Source organism: Protopterus annectens, chromosome 6.part0 (assembly GCF_019279795.1).
Source record: "Protopterus annectens isolate FY-2018-M chromosome 6.part0, PAN1.0, whole genome shotgun sequence".
In the NCBI taxonomy this organism is placed as follows: domain Eukaryota; kingdom Metazoa; phylum Chordata; order Ceratodontiformes; family Protopteridae; genus Protopterus; species Protopterus annectens.
Genome location: NC_056737.1, coordinates 935,282,931 through 935,310,675, shown reverse-complemented (window position 1 = coordinate 935,310,675; position 27,745 = coordinate 935,282,931). Strand labels below are relative to the sequence as shown.

At 39.6% G+C, this 27,745-nt stretch overlaps 1 protein-coding gene across 3 annotated transcripts in view; it reads right to left on the bottom strand.

The window, feature by feature from the left end:
* CCDC197 (coiled-coil domain containing 197) overlaps positions 1-27,745 on the bottom strand; it is a 580,999-nt gene that overhangs the window by 281,015 nt on the left and 272,239 nt on the right. For all 3 annotated transcript variants that reach the window (XM_044074581.1, XM_044074582.1, XM_044074583.1), the window contains one exon: positions 26,762-26,938. In XM_044074581.1, the coding sequence (XP_043930516.1) occupies positions 26,762-26,938 (177 nt within the window). The remainder of the gene's footprint in view (positions 1-26,761; positions 26,939-27,745) is intronic.

The following is a 27,745-nucleotide window of genomic DNA, read 5'->3' as shown; positions in this document are numbered from 1 at the left end:
AGTTTTACCTTAGTGTTGCTGTAGTTTTGTTGCTGATATATACTGAGTTTTGTGCTGGCCTTTTTTCAGTTACTGAGTATAAGACTGCTCAAGAAGTGACGTTTCAAAAATGGTAGAATTAGAGGACACAGCATATAGGGAAAACCTGAAATTTTCTGCTTTACCAAATAAACTATAAGGAACAGACTTAATTTTAATAAGGCAGAAATAACTGGACTAGTATTCCACAACAGGATCTGTTTATTGAACGGGGACATTGTGTGTATGCTCCAAACCTGGCCATAAGCAAAGCAGTCAAGACCTGTATTAGTAAAGAAGCAATCTTACCAGCAAACAGAGTTGATCCTGGCAAAACGGTGGGAAAAGTGCAAAGTTTTAAAAAGTTGGAAACAGTAGAATGTTTGTGGAAAATAATTATTCACTGTACACCAGGCAGAAGAGAAACACATTTATTCCAGCAATCAGGGAATGTTGAGAGACGGGTGTGAGATTCAAGTTGCTGTATCCATCTGTCTTCAGAATATTTTTTTCCAGGAGGATCAAAGTCAATTTTTGATGCAGAACAGGATAAGGAGGAAATACAAAATTTGTCCAACAAAAAGTGAGCCATCAAACAAAAGTGGCCTTTGCTTCTCATTCTTCTGATAATAAAGCACATGAAGAGACTTTGTCAGTGAAACATTTTATAATGTTCCAAAGGGAAAAGCTTGAGAGACAAGAAAAACTTATGAGTTGAGAAGAAGAATTGGGAGTACCTTGGAAATGAACTGGAGTCCAACATAATGCATCCGAGATACTTCAGGTGCAGCTAACATTGGGTAAGACAGCGATTCAGGTTGTAGCCTGCTATAGGTCCCCAATCATGTCCCAAGCCTCACATTCCATGTTCCTAAGCACCCTGGAGAATATTAGGGTCCAACCTAACACTCTCATACTGGGCGACTTCAACTACCCCTCCATTAACTGGGAAAACTACTCATATACCAATACACTTGCCCAATGTTTCCTGGAATTCATTAATTCCAATGCCCTGGACTAGCTCATTCTTACCCCTACTAGAGGTAGCAACATCCTTGACCTGGTTATTACTAACATGGGCGACCGTTGCTCTACACCAATAGTCAACTCCTCCCTGGTTAGATCCGACCACAAGCTAATCATCTTGGAAATCCACATCCCTCCCACCCCACCTCACCCCCCCACACAAAGATAACCACCATGAAAAACTTCTCTAAAGATAACTTTGGGCTCCTAAAAACAGCAGAGGTGGGTAACTTCACAGCACCCATGCAAATAGGGAATAGTTGCATGACCGCTGAATCATACACCAATGCACTGTACGAACACATACACAAATGCATGGATCTCGCCATACCCAATAGAACCAAGATGCTTTCCTCCAAAACAAGGAAGCCAATCTGGTGGTCCCCTGCCATAAACAAACTACAACAGAAGGAGGAAACTGATGCGGAATAAGGTGCAATCCCAAGACTGGAAAAACTCCCTTATCAGCCTCAACAAAAAGTTGAGTTCCCTCATCTAAAGAATCTCCATGGCAATACCCAGATTTGCTCTGAGCTACTGCAAAATGGTACCTCCTATACAGAGCCAACAGATATTGCCAATATCAAATTACTGGAAAGAGTGAAAGAAGGCACACACTGAAACCACTAGTATAAAATAAAGCGCTTTTCGTTTATGTTAAATCATAAACTTCTTCAGACTGAAGACAGATGGTCTGAAGAAGTTTATGATTTAACATAAACGAAAAGCGCTTTATTTTATACTAGTGGTTTCAGTGTGTGCCTTCTTTCACTCTTTCCAGTAATTTGTGGTTCGATTAGTTGGTTACATCGTTTGTGTTTTAACAGATATTGCCAATATACTGGCCGACAGATTCAGTGCCAACTTTACCCCTCTCTCTCTCTCCCCCCAAAGGACCAGTCACATACCAGTAGATTGCCAGGCACCCAGTATTACTGCTGCACAGGTTAAAACAGCACTGTCCAAGGCCAAGAATACTTCTATGGGACCTGACAGTATCCCTGGCTGTGTTCTACATGAACTACAGAGTGAAATGGCACCTCACCTGTGTGCCCTGTTCAATCACAGCCTCACCTCAAACTTTGTCCCTACCAAATGGCGCACTGCTACAGTCATCCCTCTCCACAAAGGAGGAACGACTACAGACCCTGAGAACTATTGCCCTATTAGCCTGACAAGTCTGATTTGCAAAGCTATAGAATGCATCATCATGGACCTAATAAACAAGGATATAGGGAGTCTCCAAACTCTGGATCCTACACAGTTTGGTTTTGTGAAGGGTAGATCATGTCTGCTCAACTTCATCAACTTCTCTGAGTCAGTCACTAGAGCTGTGGATGAAGGCAAGGTGGTTCATACAGCCTACCTTCATCTGGCCAAGGCCTTTGATACTATTTCCCACTCAGGAATCATAGAAAAACTCACTAAGGTAGGCATCACCCCCTATATCACTAGGTGGATTGCAAACTGGCTCACCGGTAGAACCCACAGCATGAAAGTAGCTGACTCCAAGTCAGACTACTGACCAGCCATGAGTGGAGTCCCACAGGGTTCAGTCCTGGGTCCTTTCATGTTTGGTATCTACTTCTCTGAAGTCCAGGCCAACACAAAGGGACTCTGGCTGACAAAGTTTGCAGACGATTGCAAGTTGGGAGCTATTATTAACTCCCCAAGTCATGTTGACATCCTACAGAAAGGCCTCACTGAGACCAACGACTGGTGTCAGAACCATGGCCTTAAGCTCAATGCCAAAAAATGTGTCGTCATCCCCTTTGGTAAAAACTCGGTTTCCATGAATTACCACATTGACGACAGTCCAGAGAACACAAAAGGCATTATAAGAGATCTGGGAACACAGGTTGACAACAACCTCCCTTTTGACTACCACATTGCCACTGTGGTCAGAAAGTCCTTCTCTGTGGCCCATCTCATTACTAAGGGTTTTGCATCCAGGAAGAAAGAGGCCATTGTCTCCCTCTACTCTTCCCTCATTAGGCCAGTCATTGAATATAATGCCCCATTTGGCATGTACCTCACTAAACAACTGGAGAGGGTGCAAAATTACCTCACAAAGAGGATCTTAAGCCTTAAACATTTGCCCTATATGGACAGACTTAAAAAAACTCCAACTATTCTCTGCCTCATATCACCTACTTAGAGGCGATCTCTGCTTGACTTACAAAGCCATGTCTGACCCAGCTCTGTTAGAAATGTTACATCTAAAGAAATCCCAATCCTCCACACCACACGCTCGAGACCTCAACCTCATTACCACAATCAACAAAACATGCTGGGACAGGTTCATAACCCAGAGACTGCCCATGCTATGGAATAGACTTCCCATACATGTCAAGCAGAGCATCTCACTGGCCCTCTTCAAAAGAAATCTTGATGAGTGGATGGGAAGTAGAAAATTCAACCCAGGGATCAATCCAGTGGCTTTACTTGACAGAGGCACTGGTAACTACAGTCGTTTGGCACAATGCCAAGGTAATCCTATGGGCTAGGCTTGTAAAGGCTGAAGGGCCATTAGCCTAGTACACACCTATGAACCTATGAGTCTAGTGTTGGGAGATGGAGATGAACAGGAAGAAGACCAGAATACAGAAATGAATGAATAAAGTGTGAGATTACAAAACATCAATCACATTTGGGAAATATGGCTGTACAAGAAAAAGTAGAAAATGGACTTTTGAAAAATGGACAGCAACTAACAGGCAATGGTGTAATAATAACAGCAAATAAACAAAAATAAAAAAACAAACAAAAAAAAAAAACAAAACAAAATGTTCGCTATTCATCCAAGACTTCCTCATAAACTAACTTCTGTCTTACAATACCCCTTATTTGAATGAATTCAATTTAAAACAAACCAATCACCACTTAAAATCAATAGGTCAATTAAACATTTGTTGAACAAATGAAGTTTAAAAGACATATACAAAGTACCAAATGAAATAAATTCAGTGAATTTAAAAAAAAAACATTTTTTAGGAATTACCAATAGTAACTCCTATTTTAAAAAAAAACACTTTATATTCACCATATCATTTAAACCAGGAGAGAAATATGAAGCAAGTTTGAATTGCCATTCAGCTTCTTTCTGTTCTACCAAATTCCTATAATCCCCACCCATCAAATCTTGCTTAACCACTTCCAATATGGAAAAGGTGAATCTTTTCCAAATTAACACAATGCAAAGAATGTTTATACAAAGCATTGTTAATATTTTTATTTTTTTATTTCATACTGATGCTCCAGATTTCTCTCCCTCAAACTTCGGGTAGACATTCCAACATAAAAAGCTGGACATGTGGAGCACACAGTGATGTAGACTATACCGTTGGTACCACAATTTAGCCTACCAGGAACTGAGATAGTACAATCCAAATGCTCCAGAAAAACAAAAGGGCTCTCGTGGATGTATCTACATGCTCTACACCCCATACATTTCACCATACCCCCATTCCCATTGTTCGAGGAGATGAGCATATATTTCTTGTTCTCTAACATTTGTTTAATACTATAGTTCTTTTTATACGCAAACAAAGGACTGTTACCCAAAATTTTTACCAGATCGCCATTTCCTGAAATAACCCTCCAGTTTTCACTAATTATAGTATGAATAACATTGTTATCAATACTCATATCTAGACAAAATCTGGGTCCATCCAAATTGTTTTGTTTTGTATCCCTAACCCCACCTACCAGCTCTTTTTTTAAAAAAGCCCTGTTTTAAAATGGGGCGAAAAACAACTTCTCTCCTGTTTATAATCTCTTGAGCTGTATTATATCTAAGAAATCACCGGGGTATCCCCTTTCCAAATATAACTTTTTGATGAATGCTACTTCATCCAAAAAATCTTGGTCATCTACCGTCATTCGTGATGCTCTGATAAACTGACCCCGGGGAATATTCCTCTTCATAAAATTAGGGTGACTACTCTTAAAATTAACATAGCTATTACAGAAAGTGTTTTTGCGGTGAATGCTACTCAAAAAAGTTTTAATTTGTGAGTCCTATTGAATTCCACATCTAAAAAGGACACTTTGAGACCGCACTCACCTACCACAAACTTTAAAAATGTGGTACTCTGACTTAATGAATCTACAAATTCCAACACATCAAAATTTTCATCCTTTACTATAAAAAACAAATCATCAGCAAACCTTTTATAAAAAATGATATTCTTATAAAAATGACTCTGAGGCAAAATTTCCATATCCCATCACCCTAAAACCAGGTTGGCATATATGGGACCAACTGTGGCCCCCATTGCCATTTCCCATAACTGTTTGTAAAAATGCTTATTAAACGTAAAATAACTATTCTCTAACAATAAATTTAGTAAGGACATGTAAGTAATGATTTTATTGTTGTTCATGTTAGTATATTTGCCCAAAAAACACCTGCAACCCCTAAATCTTGTGGGATTCAAGTAAAAAGAGAAACATCAACTGTAAACATTCCACTGCCATTTACTGAAACAGAACTACCATTCACTAAAGTAAAGCTAAATAACCTCAACTTATCCAGAACATCCTAGGAGTCCATAATGTGGGATGGCAATTCCTTAACAAAAGGCTTTAAAATAAAATCCAAATGCATAGAAATACAATTAGTACAACTACCCAAAGCTGATGTGATGGGTATAAAGCGGGGTTTTGTGGTGCTCTTATGAAGTTTGGGTATGCCAAACTTTGCACCCACCCTAGGATTTTAAACATGCAAAGAATCAAAAACTTCATTAGAAATTTCAGCATTCATAAGTAGGTCATACAAAATGTTATAAATATATACATAGCTTTTTGTGATCTCATACTTCATAACCTTTCTATAATCTAATGAGTTTGCTAACAAGGTTTCCATAGCTTTGTTGTAATCAGCATTATTCATTATGACAATCCCACTCCACTTATCAGCTCTCATGAATCATAGAGCCTTCTGTTTAACATGTTTTTGTAAAGCCTTATTTTCTTTGGAATTTAGATTGTAAAAAGCCTTCCAGTATTTACCGGCCAAGTAGTTCCTAATCTCTTTTTCACAAAAACTTTCAAAAACCTTCAAAGTGTGTACTAAACTAGGATTAAAAGTTGAAGGCTTTGAATGTGTACTTTTGTAGCGTATGTCACAAAGAATATACTTCAAATTCAATTTATGAGAAAACAACTTCAACTCGATTAAAGTTTTAGTAACATTAGCTTTTCTACTCAGTTGAAAGTTTATGCCCAGCTGCAAAACATGCACATGTTCATCAGTTATACCAAAATTAGAAAGATTATACACTGAAATACTAGAATTTGCAGGGCAAACGAAGTTACCTATTAGCAACGCCTGCTCCATCCCTTGTCTGGAAAAGTTGTAAAGGTTCTGCACTGAGGTACCAAAACTTGCAGGGTACGAACCATTCCCTACTTGCAAGTTCTGCTTCGTCCCCTGCTCCGCATCTGGTACTCATTGCTCCTGCTGTGGTTCTGTTTCTCTCTCCAATTTAATAAAGAAAGGATTTCAGGATGGATATTCAGCAGAATAGCAGGGACAAAGGAAAACAGTAGTACTTACATTAATTGCTAGAGGAGTTCCAATAGTGATAGAAGAGGAAAAAAATTATAATGGCAGTTTTGTGGTAGTAAGGGGCTACTGGCAATGGATGATGATTATTCTGGCATGCATTTATATTCCATCTAAAACTGCTATTATGGAGCTTAAGAAATATTTGGGAGAATTAATCAACTTTCAGCAAGGAACAGTATCTATAGATGGGGGATGGAATTTGATTTACAACAATGAGGATGTATCTGGGGACGAGAAGAGAAAATATAACAAAACTGGTAGATTTTTGAAGAAAATTTATAAAAATATTTGGTATGAAAGATGTGAATTCAGTAGTAGGAATTCAGAGAGAATTTATACATTATTCCCAAAGGTACAATAACTGGGCTAGACTAGCCCGGTATTTCAGAGGAACGTGTGCATTTAATTGAAAGCTTCAACACACCTCCAACAACTATTTCAGATCACGTGCCAATAACAACTAAGATAAAAATGCAGGTTAATGAAATAAAAATGAGACACTAATGCTTCCCCACCTACCTGTAAAAATTGAGACATTTAAGGAATGTGAAGTGGAAATTATTCTGGATTTATTGGAGAAGATAGGAATTTATTCAGAAATTATAGCTAGTGAATGGGAATCAATGAAAGTGGAGTTTAAAAATAGGGTAGAAATAAAATAAGAATAGATATGGTTGAGATGTAACAAGAATTATTTAGGGGGATGACTGGAATCTCACAGAACAAGAAGAGGCAGGACTGCAGAGTGATAAAGAGAAAATAAGGGCTTACCCGGACAATATGCATACGTTTAGAAAGACTGCTGTTAAGCAACTGTTTTTTGATAATAACTCCAGAGCACATAAACTTTTATCACAATGACTTTGACAAGTAGAGAGGGTTGTTGCCAAACTTAGGGAGCGTATAAATAGAAAAACGTTTAGAGATACTGTACAGGAATTAGATATGGAAATTTTATGAAAATTTGTATAAAACAGAAAAATTGAAGAAAATCAAGAAAAAGCACAAATGGAAATATTTATGGAAGATTTAAATATACCAAGATTAAAGGTAGATAAAGCTCAACAATTAAAAATTAAGACAGGAGGAGATAAGATAAAAATGGTGATGTATAATCAATCTGCAGGAAATTCTCCAGGAATAGATGCCATTCCTGTGGTAGTTTGGAAGCTATGAGGGAAGAAAGTGATAGAGATCTGTAAGGTTTTGTTTAACAGTATGTTAAAAAGAGGGGATGCACCAAAATCCTTGAAAAAACTGTGCTGGCTATAATACCTAAAGATGGTAAAGACCCATGAGATCCAGTTTCATATAGGCCCATTTCAATTTTAAACCATCATTATAGAGTGTTAATGTCTATAATGACTAAAAGAATGGAAAGCATTCCAAAAATTGATAGAAATGGACCAATGTGGTTTTGTGGAGGGGAGACAAACATTTGACAACATTAACAAAACAAGGATGATCCAGAGGGGAAGCAGAATATTAGAAAATACTGCTATTGTTAGTGGGTCTTGATGCAGAGAAAGCATTCAACAACAACAAAGTAAGTTGGGATTTTATGAGTACGGCAATGGAAGCATTTGCATTCCCGGATACAATAATAAGGGATCAGAAGCAAAAATCAAAGGGAGGATTCTCTTCAAGAGGTCATTACATAATCTTGCAAATGCTGCATGAAAAAACTTCCATTCCCCAAAATTATAACCAGGATGGATTATCTGACCTGCTCTTCCTCCTTCTTAAGGGAGCCCTTAGCCCCAATCTTGAACTAGTGGAATGCAGGGATTTGCATGCTGCAACTCTTGAGCAGTTTGCGCCTGCCTTTTGCCAGTGCAGGTGGTCCAGATGAGTCACTTGTGGCTTGCTGTTTTGCCTGATATTCTTGTCCCATCTCACATGCAGAACATATACCTCATTCCATGTGGACCATGGTCTGATGACAGGCTCCTTGAGTTGAGGAAACTGGGGTGGAGGCTTGAGCCTAAATAGCCCATATAAGGCCAAGCTTAGACTTGGTGACCATTATGTGGCATATAAGTGGAGAATCCAACTCAGGCAATGTAGCACCATGTCTCCAAATTAAGTAGAAGTAGGTGGAACAAAAGGCCTCTAAAGAAGGTTTGCCACATATGATGTTCTGGAGCCTTCTGTGGGAAACTTGTATGAAAGTCCAGCTGATGTTGCACAGCAAGGAAAGAATCAGGAAACAATGGCAAATCTGATGCAGGTAATACTGCAGAGTGACAGGCCAAAGGGTTTCCATACGAAGGAGCAGCAGATGAAGCAGGGTACATCTGAAAAGAATAGGTAACATAAAGATATTCTGGAACTTCCTGTGGAATACTCACATGGAGCTTAGAGAAACAAAGATGCTCTCAGTCCAGAAGAAATTTATTTAAGGGAAGACCTTCTTGATCAAATAGAGATGACTAAATGCATTAAGATATATGGAAGAAATAGATTGCAGAAAGTAAATAAGACCCAAAATGTTAGAAGATATGTAAAAGAGATGAATACAGTAATCAGACTATTAAGAGAAATTCATGTGATATAACAGAAATAAACTGAATATATTACTGTGCAGCTCAATTAATAATGGATAAAGTGTTACCACAAAAATGTAGAGTAATAAAGAAAAAGAAAGGAGCATGTAAAATGCCACCATCAAATAAGACAAGAACTTTAGGAGAATATAGAAAAGGGAACACATCATCAAAAATATTTAGAAAGATAGATGTGGTAAAATTCATGCAAAGTTTAGGAGCACCTCGACTGGGTGCCTGGCTTCACCTAATTAGCATGGAATCTGGTGAAAGCTGGATACCAGGTTTAGTTCAATCACTGCCCTCCTCCAGCTTCAAGTGCAACCTCTAATAATCCTAATTATATGCAAGTCAGCATCTTACTGGATTCTTGTTTTATGAAAAAGCACTCGTCCGTCATGGTTAATAAAGGATCTGAATCTCAACTTATAAATTGTCTGCACACTTTACTGTCAGAAGGCAAACAGCCATCAATATAGATTACTATACTACTCCTTTAAAGGCTCCAAGTGGGCTAGATCAGTAGGAAATTTTGTTACTTAAAATTTTTAAGGTTTGTCTCCTCCTAATAGTCCATTATAAAACTATTAATTTGGTCTTTTTTTCATTTGTCTCTTTTCACCACTTATCAAGGAGGAATGGGTTGGACGAGCAGGACCCACTCCCTCAGTTGTTGTATAGAATTTTGCCATAGTGACTTTAGCCACAGGAAGGAAGGAAAGTTCTTCCACTGCCTGATACACTGAGGAGGACTGGAAACTGTACAGGTGAGACACTCTGGCATCCGAACCCAAACATGGTACAGAAGAATATTCTCTTAATCACCTTGTGCAAGGTTTTACACTGTTTGTGGTGGTAATGGCAAGGTTTTACACTGTTTGTGGTGGTAATGAGACAATGTACTGTTCTCTGCAAGTCCTGTGCTGAACTAAGGAAATCATAAAGAAGCCTGCTTCAGCTGCCTGATCAGGGTTTTGATTCATTTAGCAGGGGGCTTACTGAGTACATCCACCTTCTTAGGGGGCAAAGGAAAACAGACTAGGTTCTTCCATGCTATATAAATGGTATACCTGATAACAGGCTTCATGTGGACTTGATAATTTATTTATTGATTTAACATTTGTTGACCAGAAAAGTCGGACTAGGACAGAGCCTATTTTCAGCTGAGGCCTGGGAAGAAATGCTCCAGATGCATGTCTTTGGAATGGGTGGGAAAACCAGAGTACCCAGAGGAAACTCGCACAAAAGCAGGGAGGACATGCAAACCCTGCACAGAAGGCACTCCAGCTGAGAATCGAGCCAGAGAACCTCTTGCTGTGAGGCAACAACGTTAACTCCTGCACCACTGTGCAGCCTTATCAAAGGCTCTTCCCACTTCCTCCCCTTATACTCTCTGAGGAAATACTGGAATGAAGAAACTGAGATCAGAAGTCTATTCATAAAGCAATTTATTATCTTCAATGCTTCTGTGAAGGAGAGATCATTAAACAGAGATCTGAAGAGTAGGGAGGACTCATTGTCTTTACCTGCCCAAGAGATAAAGACCACTAAGTCCTTGGGCTCCCCATAGGAAACCATGTGAGGTAAGCAACTGCACTACTTACCACTCACTCTAATAGTGAAAATCTTGTGCATAAACAGTATATGTGAGATTAATGAGATTAACCATTTACTGGATATGTGATGTATTTTGAATGACAGGAAGGCAGTGATAAAATGGATTTCAGAGGCCTGCAGTGAGTTCAATGTTGTAACCACAGGAACAGTTCAATTACACAATGCTCCACTGTATTACATTAAACCAGCTCACAACCTGATATGAGGCTGGAATGGAGCATGCTGCCACTAACCAATGGAATATATGCCATGTTACCTACCAGGTTATCAATCAAGACTTTAAACAATTTGATATTTGGTGCTTTCCTAACTGCTAGAGGCAGACTGCTCCACATTTCTTCCTCCCAATACCCAAAAAAAAAAAAAAAAACTTTTCATAGCCTCCATCTGATACCATCAGACTTAAAAAAAAAAAAAAAAAAAAAAAAAAAAAAACTGTTTGATGTCTGTGGCTTGAACCACATGCCCTGGAGCAGGAGGACTCAATGAAACTTTCTCAATGTTCATAGGAAGGTACTAGGCTATTGGCCCTAGTACCTACATAAGCCTAGCCAAAAGGTACCCTGGCTTTCGCCACCCAAGAAAATTATTTTTCTGTGCCACTGTCGAGTGCTAATGAGGAGCTTTGTTTGATAGAGATAGGTAGTTTGCTCCAGAGTATGGGAAGTCTTTGGGACAGGAATCTATCCCTCCAGCACGTTCTGTTTATTGTGGTGACAAGGTTTAGGTCCCTAGAGCGTGTAGCTCATAGGGATTGGGATTTCTTTAAGTGGAGCATGTCTAAAAGCTCTGGGTTTGACATAGCTTTGTGTGTTAGGCAGAGATCGCCTCTGAGTAGGCGATATGCGACGGAGTAAAGCTGCAGTTTTTTTGAGACGGTCTGTGTAGGGCATCTGTTTGAGGCTGATAATCCTCTTTCTGAGGTATTTCTGCAGCCTTTCCAGTTGTTGTAGATGTCTTGTGAGGTACATACCAAAAAGGGCATTGTACTCTATAGTGGGTCTAATGAGTGACAAGTAGAGGGGAACAATGACCTTTTTTTCCTGGATGAGAACCTTTTGTGATGGTGTGTGCCACGTAGAAGGATTTCCTGACTACTGTGGTGATGTGATTATCAAAGGAGAGACTACTGTCCACCTGTGTCCCAAGGTCTCTTATCACACTTTCGGTGTTAAGAAGACTACCACCTATGTGGTAGTTCATGGGTACAGAGTTTTTACCAACAGTGATGACAATGCACTTTTTGGCATTGAGCTTGAGGCCATGGCTTTGACACCAGGCATCTGTCTCAGCGAGACCCTTTTGTAGGATGTCCACATCTTTTGGAGTTTTGATTATGGCTCCTAGTTTGCAGTCATCTGCGAACTTCATTAGCCAAAGAAATTCTGTTTTGGCCTGTACTTCAGAGAAGTAGATACCAAACAGGAGAGGACCCGGGACTGAACCCTGTGGTACTCCACTTGTCACTGGTCTGAAATTGGATTTGGAGTCTGCTACTTTCACAGCGTGGGTTCTGTCAGTGAGCCAGTTGGCAACCCATCTTGTGACATAGGGATTTATACCTAGTTTAGTGAGTTTATCAATAATTCCAGAGTGGGGGATGGTGTCGAAAGCCTTGGCGAGATCTAGATAGGCTGTGTGAACCACCTTACCGTCATCTGCGGCTTTGGTGACTGCTTCAAAGAAGTCTATCAGGTTTAGGAGACATGATCTGCCTTTTACAAACCCGAACTGGGTGGGGTCCTGAGTTTGGAGATTACCAATGCCATTTTTTTATAAGTTCCATGATGATACGTTCCACAGCCGTGCAGACCAGGCTCGTTAGGATAATGGGGCATTAGTTTCCGGTGTCTGTGGTGGCTCCGCCTTTGTGGAGTGGGATAACCGTCGCTGTGCACCATTCAGTTGGCACATAGCCTGAGGTGAGGCTATGATTGAACATGGTACTTAGGTGGGGTGCCAGTTCGTTCTGTAGTTCATGTAGAACACAGTCTGGGATGTTGTCAGGTCCCATGGATGCTGTGTTCTTGGCTTTGGATAGTGTGTTTTTTACCTGTGCAGCCGTGATTACAGGAACTTTGCATTCTTCTGGTATAGAGATGGGCCCTTTAGGGGATGACAGGGGGGTAAAGTTAGCACTGAACCTATCTGCCAGGATGTTGGCAATATCAGTTGGTTCTGTATATTTAGTGCCATTGTGCTGTAACTCAGAGCAGATCTGAGTGTTGCCATTGAGATTCTTGACATAGCTATAGAATGCTTTGTGGTTGTCTTTAGAATCAGTGGTGATTTTGTTTTCGTAACTAGCTTTGGAGGATTTTATGAGGGATCTCAGCTTCTTACTGAGGCTAACCAGGGAGTTTCTCCAGTCATGGGATTTTACTCTTTTTTGCAACAGTTTCTTTCTTCTGTTGTAGAGTTTGTTTATGGCAGGGGACCACCAGATTGGCTTCCTTTTTTTGGAGGATAGCATCTTGGTTCTGTTAGGGATTGCATGATCCATGCACTCGTGTAAGGGCTTATAAAGTGCATTTGTGTAGGATTCAGCAGTCATACCTCTATTGTCCATCAGCATGGGTGTCGTGAAGTTTACCACTTCTGTCTTAAGAAGCGTGAAGTTGGCTTTGGAGAAATTTTTTACTGTGGTTTCCCTAATGGGGGTGGGGGAGGGATGTGGATGTCTAGGGTGATTAGCTTGCAGTTGGATCTGACGAATGAGGAACTGACCTCTGGTGTGGAGCACCTGTTGCCCATGTTGGTAATAACCAGGTCTAGGATATTGCTGCCCGTGGTGGGGGTGTGAATAAGTTGATCCAAGGCATTGGAATTTATGAATTCCAGAAAATGTTGAGCACAAGAGTTGGTACATTGAGTAGTTTTCCCCATTAATGGTGGGGTAGTTGAAATCACCCAATATTAGGGTGTTAGGTTGTATCCTACTATTTTCCAGTGTATCAAGAAATGAGGAGTGGGAATCCTGGGGTATGGTGGGGGATCTGTAGCAAGCTACAATTTGGATTGTGGTCTTGCCCAGAGTTAGTTGCACTTGGATAATCTTGGATGCATTATGCTGAGCAACTAGCCTGGAGGTGTGGATATCCTTAATGAATATTCACACGCCTCCACCTTTAGTGTTTCGGTCCAGGTTAGGTGGCCAAAAGGTGTGGTATGAATTATAGCCTGGTAATGCAGGGGTACTCTCTGGAGCCTTGAACCAGGTCTCTGTCACTGCACAGATGTCGATGTTCTCCATTTTAAGGAGTGCCTCGAGTGAGTGCATTTTGAGGTTTAGACTTCTAGCACTGAGTAGCAATACCCTCAGATTCTTCTTGCTTGTACCCATTACGGTGGTGAATTTGTCATTTGAACCTTGCCTAAAAAAGGCACTATAGGGGTGGCTATAGCCTTAGCCAGTATCCGGAATTCAAGGGGCGACAGATGCAGGCCATCTCTGGCAAAGCATCGTGGTTTGTTGATCATGTCATCCCAGGCAGACAGATACTAGATCCCCTTAGAATGACACCAGAAACTTAGCCAATTGTTGAAGTCAATCATTTTGCCCTTGTACTGTGGTATCATTCTGGGTGATGGCAGGATGCTACTCAGGCAAGGGTCATACCTGCCTGGGCTACAAGATCGGACAGCTCCATGTTCCTTTTCATGTAATCCAGGGAGGTACATCTCAGGTCATTCACACCAGCATGGACAATGACAGAGTCATATTTGTACTTGTTGTGGAGTGACCTGAGTGCATGCTTTATGTGGCGGATCCTGGCAGCTGACAGTAACTTTCTCCTAGTTTAGCCTGGTGAGTGGAACATCAGTGTGCCTGACCATAGAGTCACCTATGACTAGAGTGCTGGGTATGTTGTTATGCTTCATGGGCTGTGGTTGAGTGACACACTACGTTTGTGGGTTATGTGTCATGTGGGTTGTGTTTGGGGGGTGGAGGTTGCTTGTGTTTCTGCTTTGGAGGTCCCTGTTGCTTGGGCAGGTTTTTACTGAGAGCCTCCACAAATGTAGGTGTGTGTTTTGTTTCTCTGTGTGTGTTTTGATGGTGTAGCTTTTGAGGGACTATGTGCTGAGTGTAGTGTGGTGCAAGTGTTTACCTTCTCCTCTTGACTGTCTAGTCCAGTCTAAGGTGAAGAGAGCTTTGCTTCTAGTTTGGCTATATAAGTGCATCTCTCACAGGTTGTAGTGTTGGGTAGTAGGAGGAGAGGGTTGTCTGTGTACATAAGGCAATTGCTGCATTGTCCCAAGATGCCCATATTCATCAGGTAGACAGGAGAAAACACTGGGAGCTCACCCTTAGACATGCCTGGATAGGTGCTTATTTGTTAAGTACTAGAAACTGTTTTCCTCTAGACAGTGAGGAAAGATGAGTGCTGTAGTAATTTTTAGCTTATTTCATGCTTACAATAAGTTCTGAACAAGTGCTGAGCTCAAAGAAACAGACTTGAGTGCTGAAACTAAAAAAAACTGGCTAGTTCTAAGAAACAAAATTAAGCTTCCCTCCAACACTGAAAGGCTTGGGGGCTTAGAAGCCCACAAAAAGTCCTAGACACAGCAAATCTGTATCCAGACTAGACTACCCACAGGAAAGGCAGGAAACAAACTTAGAATTTATTTTTTTTGTGTGGATTGTGAGTCCATGCTAGAGTCAATGAGACATCAGAGGAGAAGAATCCTTGGTTTCAAGTGCAACCACTAAGCTGTGGGAAAGTGACTTAATGGGATTCTTTTCAGGACCAAGTCAACTGTGGACGTGCTCTGGCTGACTGACTAGGGGAAAGGCAATGCCTACACCTTGGAATGCTCAATAAGGTGGGAGCTCAGGCTACTTCTTCTGGCCTTGTACTATTCACTCTAGTGGAAGATTGGTGTGAGCTCATGGAGGACCTAAGGCCACTTCAGAAATAGATTACCTCCAGAAGGATGCGACTGATGCCTGGTCTCCATTTCTTTGGTCTTTCTGTAGTGCTCTTACAAAGAGCTGTGATCTTGTGCAGAATACCCATGCAGACAGCCAAGCTTTACACTTTCAGTCTCTACCATCCTCTTGGTTCTGAAGTAAGCTAGCAGTTTTTACCTCTGATGTCTGCAAGTGGCCAGGTTGAAACACTTGGAATTATGGCAGTGCTTCATGCCATGGTCATATCCCAGGCAGGAAGCACATGTGGGTATCTGTTTTGACTCAGTATATGTTCAGCACATGAACAACTAATAAAGATAAAATGAGCTGGAACAGTCAACCAAATAACTGCAGATGAAATACAGTTCTAAACAGCAACAAGCAGGCACACACCAGCACAAAAATATGCTAAGGTCTTCTTCTTCCGAAACAATTTATTGATAAAATCCAAAGGTTGAGCACTTTCATCTATTGCTAGACTTCATCAGAACAATATGTACTTCTCCACAGCTTCTTTAAATATACAATATGTATGTCACATGCTTTAATCCCATCAGTAATGTAAAGTGCTAGTGCATACCTCTCCCTACATTTTAATACTATTATACTTTTGATTTTAAAAACACAGTTCTATACCATATATTCTCTTTAAAATATATAATTATACCTATTATACAAAAGTGTATATAACATACTATATATAAAATATTTTAAAAAATCATGTAATATTAATAATAATCTATAACCAAAATACATTCCTAGTACTATCCATTAAAACTTAACAATACATATTTCATGTACCTATCTATTTCTACATACTTCTAGAATGGGTTTAATGGAAAGGTACTCATTTATACCTGGGGGGACAGATGCATTCAACCTTATTTGCCATCTGGCCTCCCTTTCACTCACTACCTTTCTAATATCCCCACCCCTAGGATTACACCTAACCAATTCTAATATTCCAAACAAAAACCCAGAACATTCTTTGTTAGCATTAAGGTGTTTCCAAAGGGCATTCCTCTCATCCCCTTTTTTAATACTGTACTCATGGTCGTAAATCCTATTTCTCAAGCACCTGGTGGTTTTGCCCACATAAAAACTTGGGCATGTACTACATTTAGCTAAATACACCAGGTGCTTAGATCTACAATTACCTTTTATAAAATTCACCTTAGTCTCATTAATGTCCTGAAGTGTAATGGTTGAAAGATTTATAATATATGGACACTGATTACAGGACCCACATTTCTGTGTTCCCCTTCCATAACCTTTCAGAGTCCTATTTTTTATTTCTAATAATTTTTTCATGTTCATTCCATTTCTATATACAAACTCCGGTTTGTCCCCCACTATTGTGGAAATTTTGCTATCTACCTTCATAATGTTCCAGTACTTCTGCACAATGTCCCTAATCTCACCACTGTGGGGAGCAAATTGCAAAACACACGCTTTGCTATATTTTTCATCATCAGTCTTTACAATATCTTTCTTTTCCGGGCCATCATTTTTGTTCACAGTTTTGCTTCCCAACAGTGGTTTGTATTTTTTCCCCCATTCACTCTTAACATAGGTGGTAACATCAGCTATCAAATGGGCAGGATATCCTCTATTGCTGAAGTACTTTCCAATCTTATCCAATTCACTATCAAGGTCTTTAATATCTGATGTCATCCTAGCCGCCCGTATACACTGGCCCTTTATAATATTTCTTTTTTGTGTCATTGGGTGGCTACTACTAAATTGAAGGTAGGAATTACTAAAAGTATCCTTCCTATATATATTTGACCTGAATTTCCCATCTTCTAATGTTATTTTAGTATCCAAGTAAGAAATGGACTCTGTCTACACAAAAGGTGAACTTTAAATACTCACTACAAGAATTCAGGTATGTTTTAAAATCATCTAAATATTTCAAATTTCCTTTCCAAATAACAAAAATGTCATCCAGGAAACGCAGATAACATCCCATATAACTATACCAATCAGACTTGAATATAAACTCTTCCTCCCAATCCAAAAGAAACAGGTTGGCATATAGAAATGGAATGAACATGAAAAAAATGAGTACAGTATTAAAAAAGGGGATGAGAGGAATGCCCTTTGGAAACACCTTAATGCTAACAAAGAATGTTCTGGGTTTTTGTTTGGAATATTAGAATTGGTTAGGTGTAATCCTAGGGGTGGGGATATTAGAAAGGTAGTGAGTGAAAGGGAGGCCAGATGGCAAATAAGGTTGAATGCATCTGTCCCCCCAGGTATAAATGAGTACCTTTCCATTAGACCCATTCTAGAAGTACATAGAAATAGATAGGTACATGAAATATGTATTGTTAAGTTTTAATGGATAGTACTAGGAATGTATTTTGGTTATAGATTATTATTAATATTCACATGATTATTTAAAATATTTTATATATAGTATGTTATATACACTTTTGTATAATAGGTATAATTATATATTTTAAAGAGAATATATGGTATAGAACTGTGTTTTTTTTAAATCAAAAGTATAATAGTATTAGAATGTAGGGAGAGGTATGCACTAGCATTTTACATTACTGATGGGATTAAAGCATGTGACATACATATTGTATATTTAAAGAAGCTGTGGAGAAGTACATATTGTTCTGATGAAGTCTAGCAATAGATGAAAGCGCTCAACCTTTGGATTTTATCAATAAATTGTTTCGGAAGAAGAAGACCTTAGCATATTTTTGTGCTGGTGTGTGCCTGCTTGTTGCTGTTTGGAACTGTATTTCATCTGCGGTTATTCAGCACATTAACACTTGGAAAGTTTCACTACTTTACTCATTTAATATGGAAACTTTAACTGGATATACATTAGAATCATGTTATGAAATGTGTGAATAGCAAAAAAAAAAAAAATGGTTTAGAACTAAGCATGCACTCCTGGTGTGGTGCAGGACAAGGCACTCACTAGCATAGGATGCATTCTGACAGGTACAGGAACTTCAGAGAAAATAGACTGAGCTGGAAAGGAACAGATGATAACCCTAAATGTAGACCCCAACAAGATGGGCTCCCTATGTTATGGTCATCAGACTGCATGCTTTCTTATCCCATGCCAGGAACTGCTATGATACAGGGAAGGTCCTGAACTTATGTGCATCCGTGGTATTACATAAAATATTTTATATGGCCATGTAAGACAGACATTTGTGGCTACAGAACACTTTGTCTGCTCTATGGGACAATGTAGTCTGAAATTGTGCATACTTCCACAGTCTAGTAATGGCATTCTTCAAAACTGGAAGCTGTGGCACAGAGCATCATGTCCATATGGAAAGGCTCAGATATTTTCAAAAATATCGGCAGAACTTTTTTTTTTTTTTTTGTTTTACAAGAAACATCTTTATTAAATTATCATGCATGACACAGACAATCTTACATTTATATAAATGAAAATAAATCATAGCGGCACAATCTTAGTTGCAAGCATTATACCTTACAATCTGTGCCAACACAACTGAAGCTGTGAACATTATACATCACTTTTTATGTATCCAGTTACTGTCAGTAAACCATTGCATAGCTCATTCAGATCCTGCCTTCTTTCAAACATTTTTCCTCCTCTGCATGTAGTGGTCCCATATTTCCCATTTTCCTGTGTAATTTAATCCTACCCTTTTCTAAAGATCCCAGTTCCAGTCGTTTTATCTCTGTTACTATCTTTGTTGCTTCTAGTAAAGTTGGTTTAGACTTTGATTTCCATTTTCTAGTTATTGCTTCTTTGGTAGCCATCATAATTAGACTCAGCAAGGCCTTACTATGTCTAGGCTATTCAACTCTGTATCATAGCTCAAAAAATAATTTCCCTAGTCACTCCAATTTCCTCACCCAGCATCTCTAACAGAGCAGTCTGTAGGAAATCTTTAAAGTCAGTCAACTCATTACACTCCCAGAAAATATGTTCCCAGTTACCTCTTTCTTCCTCATCACATCTCCAACAATTGCTGTCGATCCGAGGAAAGATTCTTTGGAGCCTGCTTGGGGTATATAAATATCTATGTAAACAATTCCAGGCAAAGATCCTAAATCTTCTAGATTTTGTTGCATATTTGGGAGACATACATATATCCCCCATTGTTTCTTTGCAAATTGCTTATCCAGTCTCTCTTACCAATTCTTCCTAACGTCTTCTGATTGATTCTTATAATTATCATGCAATATTTTATATGCTGTTTTAATTAATCCTTTTTTAAAGGCCACTTCTGTTTTAGATTCTACTAAGAACTCTACCACTGGTCTTTCATTTAGGACCCCCTTATTTCTGTCTCTTTACCTGTACTCTGATATCAGTCCTTGATATGGAAGGCACTCTCTCACCTGCAGTCCAAATAAGTTCTTAGCATCTTCCCATTCTATTACCTTTCCCTGTCTAGTTGGCAGAATCTTCCAAAGTGCTGGAACATGGAACAAAGCTCACCTTCCTTGAATATTCTGGAAGGTTTTATCTACAAGAGATGACTATACATTAAACTCTTAGTAATGCAGTAGAGATAAACATAAAGCAGAAAACCTTGACATGGAAATACCTTGAATAACTATTCATTTTGTTAAAGTTTATGTTAAGAAAAGCAATCATCTTCTTTAACAGAACTCTTTTTCGAATCTAAACGTGTACAGACTGTCTATGACAGAAAAAATATGGTGTTCTTGGTAATTACATTAATTATGTGGTTGATGATGACAAGAGATAAAAGCAAGGCAACCATCAAAGCTTATGTGGCATTTGGTTAAATGTTAAGAGCAGAAGGGGGGTTGGATGGGCTCAACTACCACTGTCAACTTTGATTTGGTTGACAAAAACAGCTCCAGCACCATTACCAGAATTCATGGAGGACTTGTGTTTGATGGCATAATCAAGGTGTTGCCAATTTGCACACTTGCAATGAGACATTTACCAAGAAATTTAAGTCATAACCATTAAAGCAAAGACAGATTTATAAATTTACAATAAGATTATGTGTATCACAGAAATTTTGTTATTTTTATATATCTGCTGATATTTTTGCTTATTTTGGAGTCTCTTGCTTGGTAATGTTACTAATACAACTAGCAGGAAGGGAGATGGGCTGGTGTTTCTTCAATGATTTCCTGTTTTCTCTTTTGTCAGTACCTCATAGCTGAAGGATTAAAAGTCATCATAGAATACCTTAGGGCACTGGTTTAGGTACATGGAAAGAATTAATCCTCTTTACGCACAGATGTCATCGTCACCTACAGCTATGGAATTGAAAAAGAATGATTTTGATGACGTCCACCTACATTACTGTGAAATAGGAATATGAATCAGTTTTGGAAAATAATTTAAAATGAAAAAAAAGTTATATCTTACCATAACATTCTGTGGTGTCAATCTTCATCTATTCTTGACTGGTGGGATACAGTTCCGATCCTTGGAACCGATCAGGCCGTTATATAGTTGGCATCAGCCAAAAAACTCTCGAGCTAATAGTCTACTCATAATGCCCCTCAGATCGAGTTTGCAGAATTATAGAACAATGGAAGGAAACTACTTCCAAGTGAGAAATCATGTCCAAGAAATGTCCTAACAGAAGACCCAGGACAACAGATCGCTTCCACCAGGAATCCACAGGAGGCAGAAGGAAGGTGGGACACCAAGAATAGATGAAGATTGATAACACAGATAAAACATTATGGTGAGACATAACTTCTTTATCTGATGTTGTCAATCTTTATCTTGTCTTGACTGATGGGACAGAGTCCCCAGCTGCTTTAGATCCTGGGGGGCCCTATGGAAGGATATTCCTGAGAACCATAGAACCAAAGGCAGCTTTTCTCCTGGAGACCAGATCCAGTTTGTAGTGAGTAATAAAGCTATCTGGAGTAACCCATGTTGCTGCTGAGCATATTTCACTCATGGAAGCTTTAGAATGGAAGACAGCTGAGGTAGCCATGATCTAGTGGAATGTGCCTTCACCTACATTGAAAGCTTTAGATTCTTTTTGCTATAGATGAAAGAAATACAGTCTCTTAATCATTTTGACAAGGTAACCTTAGAGACAGATTTCCCTAAGGTTGTGTCAGAGAAGAAGACAAATAATTGTTCTGATCTCCAAAATTCTTTAGTTCTGTTTAGAAAAAAAAAGTAATTGTCTGTGAACATCTAACAGGTATAAGCAATATTTGCCTTTATTAGAAAAATTTGGAAAGAAGACAGTTCAATCACATCAGGGGCCTTCCAAGCCCACTGAGTGTTCAATTTAATTAGATCAACAGCAGGAGGGGGTCACCCAGGCAGTAGATGGGTGAGCTCCAAAGGCTTATAAGTAGACAGACTCCATAGAGGTAGGATCCTTGGGCTTCCAGTCACCTCTCTGTTTAAAGATCTCCAGAATGTCTCCAAAGGATACATCTTCCAGGGGTGACGGGGGGAGCCCTTCACCTCATTGAAATCTGTGTCCTCGGTGACGGACCCTTCAGGGAAGTCCAGGTATTTCCTCTTACACAATTTCTTCCGAGGGGGCTCTTCAGTGGGAATATCTGAAGAGGACTCGGAATAGGAATGACCCTTGGTCAGTATGTCTTGCAGCCTTGGAGCTCACTGTCCAGGTATGTTGGTTGGTGGTAGCTCCGGTTAAGCAGGGGTCAAGGGGTGAGACTCTGGTAACACAGGAGCCACCTGGGAAGAAGCGGTAGCCAAAGCCCTCTCCATAGCTTGAAAGGCAGGCCCCACTGAGGAGGGATGGGAGCCTGGAACCGAGACAGACAAACTTGGAACCAGGGTCACACCCTGCCCTGTGAGACCCACCTGCAAAGCCAGAGCCAAGGAAGGGCCTGCAGCTGGCACAGCACACTCAATAAGAGTTGGAAAGAAAGACTAAGATTTCAACTATTCTAACTTACCTGTATTGGTTGACCTCTTGGCAAAGGGACATTCATTCGGCCCTTCCACTAGAGCTGACGTAGCTAAAACACTTATTGATTTAAAACTATATGTAAGAAAATTAAATTTGACAGCTTTGCTTAGCCAAAATACCACCAATGAGAACACCTGTCATGTGGCCAGTACTTTTCATCCCCCTCTACATCCTGCCATGGCTCTTTTTGAATAAATTTGTGAGCTAGAGATTTGTGACCGTCTAGGGCTCAAAGTAGGGCAAAGGACTCATGAACATAATGTTAGTGTTGAGGAGAGGCAGGCATTGGAGTTATTAAAACAAGCACCTGTGAGAGTGATGCAACCTGATGAAGGGGGGGGGGGGCTTGTTATCATGACTATCAATGACTACATATCAAGGATGTGTAAGGTTTTGGACAGTGATACATATTTAGAGACCACTAAAAATGAACTTAATATAGCATATACTAGAATTCGATCTTTATTTAACGACGTGTTTATTGAAGCTAAGATCGATATGGAACTGTTCAATTTTTTGAGTATGCCAGCCCCCAGGATCTCCATTCTATTCGGGATCCCTAAAGTCCACAAGAACACAAGTGACCCACCTATGAGACCCTTAGTGGATGCTAGAAATAGCATCACTTATCCTTGGGCTAAAGTGGTGGATCAACTCCTTAAAAAATACATATCCCAGGAGAGTCAAATATGTAAGGTATTTTATGTATTTTATATATTTACATATTAAATACGTATATTTGGTATTTTACAAACAGTGAAGAAAGACATTAGAGGGGGACATTGGCAAAATAAACTGGAAACAATGGAATTTTTTGGGCAACCGAGGTTAAATGCCAATACTAGTCCAGGTATTAATGATTGCTGTTCCCTAATGCATATTTTGAAATACAGATCTACTATTTTAATAAGACTACTTTAGTTCCTGATTTTAAATTACACTGAACCTTTAAATAGTGATGATGTCACTAATTTTAATTGATTGGAGGTGTTTTTTTCCACTATTTAAACTACCTGCAAAGCTGTGTATGTTGTTCTGATGAAGTCCTGAATTTTTATGGACAAAAGCACTTGACTGGAGATTTTTTACCTTTGTACTGAGTTCTTAACTGTGAAGTACCATTAAATTTGTCCTACTACAGGTTTTCTGGGCAATTCATTACGAGGTATTTTGTGTTTTATTTGATTTCAGTATCTAACAGCGCAGCAGCTGTGTTGGAATATACATTACAGCACTTAATTTTGGAGCAATGGAATTGTAAAAAGCACAATCATTTGGGAAGATGTTATTCACCTTTCAAAGGAAAATGCCCAAAAATGAGCTAGCAGTATTAGAGTTGTATCAGACTGAGAAGCTGTGCACAGTTAGTTAAAAGAAAAAAAGTAAAATAATCTGTATTGCCTTTCCAGCAAAAGTATACTATGTGAAACAAATGAATAAAATGGTATACAACTAATTTTGCTGTTGTAAAAATGTACTGCATCCTGGAGAAAGAACAAAGTCTTGCTCCTTGATATTGTACTCTACTGTAGAGTCTGCTCCTTGACATTGTGCACTACTGCAGGGTCTACTCCTTGACATTGTGCACTATTGCAAAGTTTACTCCTTGACACTGTGCACTACTGCAGAGTCTGCTGCATGACACTGTGCACTACTGCAGAGTCTGCTCCTTGACACTGTGCACTACTGCAGATTCTACTCCCTGACATTATGCATTACTGCAGAGTCTGCTGCTTGACACTGTGAACTACTGCAGAGTCTGCTGCTTGACATTGTGCACTACTGCAGAATCTGCTTCTTGAGACTGTGCACTACTGCAGAGTCTGCTGCTTGAGACTGTGCACTACTGCAGAGTCTGCTGCTTGACACTGTGCACTACTGCAGAGTCTGCTGCTTGAGACTGTGCACTACTGCAGAGTCTGCTGCTTGACACTGTGCACTACTGCAGAGTCTGCTGCTCGACACTGTGCACTACTGCAGAGTCTGCTGCTTGACACTGTGTACTACTGAGTCTGCTGCTTGACATTGTGCACGATATTCACAGAAGATATTATGAGTTGCTTTAGGTGGATACTCCTAAACCATTGTCAGTTCCTCATGTGTTGACTGCCTTGTTTATACTTTCATTGCTGCTTCCAAGTGTCCGGATTTTCAGCCTCCTGCTCCTAAGAAACCTGATAGGTTCTATAAGGTTCCTTGGGATTGTCAATTTTTATTTAAATGTCCTGCTGTGGTGTCAGTCTCTTCTGACAAAACCTCTAAACTTCTGCCTTCCGATAAGGATAGTAGGGCAATGGAGAGGATTAGCAAGAAAATTTACACTTCTTCTACTTTGGCCTTTTGGGCTATTAATTACCAGACCCACATAACCAGGTATACTCTGGCCTTGATTGCTCAGGCTTGTCAGGTTATCTCTGTATTCCCTGATTCTGAAGGCAAATCCTCTGCTATTCTCTTTTAGGTTATGCTTCTGATGTGGCTTGTTACTCTATTAAGTGTAGCTATAATGCTGCTGATGCCTCTTCTAGGGCTGTGGCTTTTGGGGCAGTCATGAAGCAGTATTCTTGGCTTTGTCTCCAGTCTCTTCCTGAGGACATTAAGGCCAAGTTGTTGGATGCTCCTTTGGACAGTACACATCTTTTTTGGGACTGTTGTTGCTGATATGTTTCTTAAGAGAATGGCAAAGCCTTGCAAGACCTTAAACAGATTTTTGTCTCTACTATCACTAAGTTCCAGAGAAACTGTCCTTATAGGTCTGCTTTTGTTCGCAGGCAACACCACCAGGCCTCTAAGGGCAGGAAGGGTGGGAGCCGGACCCCCTCTGCTAAGACATTAAAGATTTCTGTGGCCCAGAAGCCTTCTTTATCTGATAAGCCTGATTCTCTTTGACAGTTCAACCCCCCCTTCTTTTAGACCAGGTTCCTTTGTCCCTTCAGCTTTCCCTTTGTCTTCCAAATTGGCGTCTCATCACTTCAGACTCTTGGGTTCTTTCTATCATCTATTAAAATTACTTCATGTTATGGAAATCTCTCCCTCCTTTTTCAGGGGCTCTTCAACCTCCTCTAGAGCAACTTCCTCATTTCCTGGAGGTTCTAGGGTCCCTGTTGAACCAAGGAACCATTCAACCTCTCTCCACTTCCCAAGTGGGGAGGGATTTTTATTCCAGGATGTTCCTGGTTCCTCGAAAGGACGGCACTTGGAGACCTATTTTGGATCTCTACTGGTTTAACACCTTTCTCGAGATTCCTTCTTTTTGGATGCTTACTCTTCAAATTCTGTTTCCTCTTTTATTACCTCAGTCCTTTCTGGTGTCCTTGGATCTGAAAGATGCTTGCCTTTGCTAAGCATTAGATATGGTTTCTAAGGCCAGAGCAGGTTTTGCTGAAACAATTTTATGTGGGTTTGTTGAGAGCTCTTCTCAGCTTTCCACTTCCTAATTCTGTTTCTTGACCTTTTTTTTTTTTACTCTCCCTTCCATTAAGAATAGTGCAACAGTGATATAGAAGGACATAGTGCAGTTGTGTAAATTCTTGCCATAACAGTAGGTGCCCTTCTCTTCACTTCTGCAGTATTCACTCCCTTCCTCCCTCCCTCAAACCCCTCTTGTTTGTTATGCATTTTTTCCTTATGGGTGTGCATGGGCTCCTTTATCCTGTGGTGACTGTTCTCTTTTGGGGCAATTCAATTCTAGATAGTTGGATCTATATGTCCCTTTTATGCCCTACATTCTGTGTGGGGAGCATAAATGTGGCATACAGCACATACAAGATCTTTTTAAGGCTTTTTCATGCTGGCTGAGCTTCGGGCTGCCCTGGACGAGACATCTCTTCTATGAAGAATACTGCAACAGTGAAGAGAAGGACATCTGCTGTTAAGGTAAGATTTTACACAACTGTAATTTTGGGCTTTTTGGACTCATAAGTGCACAGAGTAAGTGTACAAACAAAAGGCAATGCTCTGCTTCATAATAATTTTCTACATTTAATAATTTACTTATGCCCTAGCAGTTTGTACTTAAATATGATACTTTTTGCTCTCTGCAGTTAGTACATGGTGAACTATTGAAGGCAGCTGGTCACAGAGCTGTCACTCTCACATGACCTTAAATAATGTTCACATTTTCTACATGTAACTTAAGCACATCTGAAGCAATACTTACAAGCTGTTGCTTCATATCAAGTTCTTCCCTTCGCCTGGTTACAGCTTCCATCCTGTGTTGAAATTCCCGTCTTTTGGCAGACAGTTGCTCGTTGACACTGTCAGCTTCTACTTCTTTCTTCAGAACCAGTGTCGTCTGCTGAGTACTTTTGCTTCCTTCTAGAATCTTGCTGGCAGCCTTGAATTTATTAAAATGAACAAGTGAAACATATTAACTACAAACATTTCTACAGTCCTTTAAATTTGTTGATCACAATTACTTTTAATATATTTTGTTACCAGGTTTTAGCTTTTATGAACACTGAATGGTTAGATTTAAAAACAGTCTCCCAATTGAGCTCCTAAACACTCTGTTTACACTATTTAGGATTTAAGAATAGCTAATTAAGAAGCAAGATTAGGCTAGTATTTAGAGTGCAAGACAGTTAAGACATCAACCCAGTTTTGAGTCTTACAGTCTTTACAAATAAAATCTAAATACAGTCTGAAGTCTTATTTAACCATATTTTGTTATATGTATTAACAATTATACCTGCATAAACAAAAATAAGGACACCATTTCTTCTCACGAGCACACATTCAATGGAAAACCAGGATATATTCACCAGTATACCTGATACCATTAAAACTGTCTCCCAATTGAAAAGTCAACACTCGAAATATCGAGTTCCCAAAAAAAAAAAAAAAAAACACAGGAGAAGAGCAAATTTCAAAAATCACTATTCTTCTTAACACTTCTTTTTGGAGAGGTGGCAAGCACCCCATACATCACTCCCCCAACTTGTACATTAACCAACTCCAAGATCGGTATACTTCAGAGAAAAGGGAGCATTCTGAGAAATGGCATCTCGGACTTGGTATATACAAGTCTGATATTTCAGCCATTCAGTCTCCCCATTTTGGGACTTGCTCCATTAAAATCTCCTGAACCTGCGAAATAAACAAAATGATATTGGGCTATACATTGCTATACAAAATTCTTAAT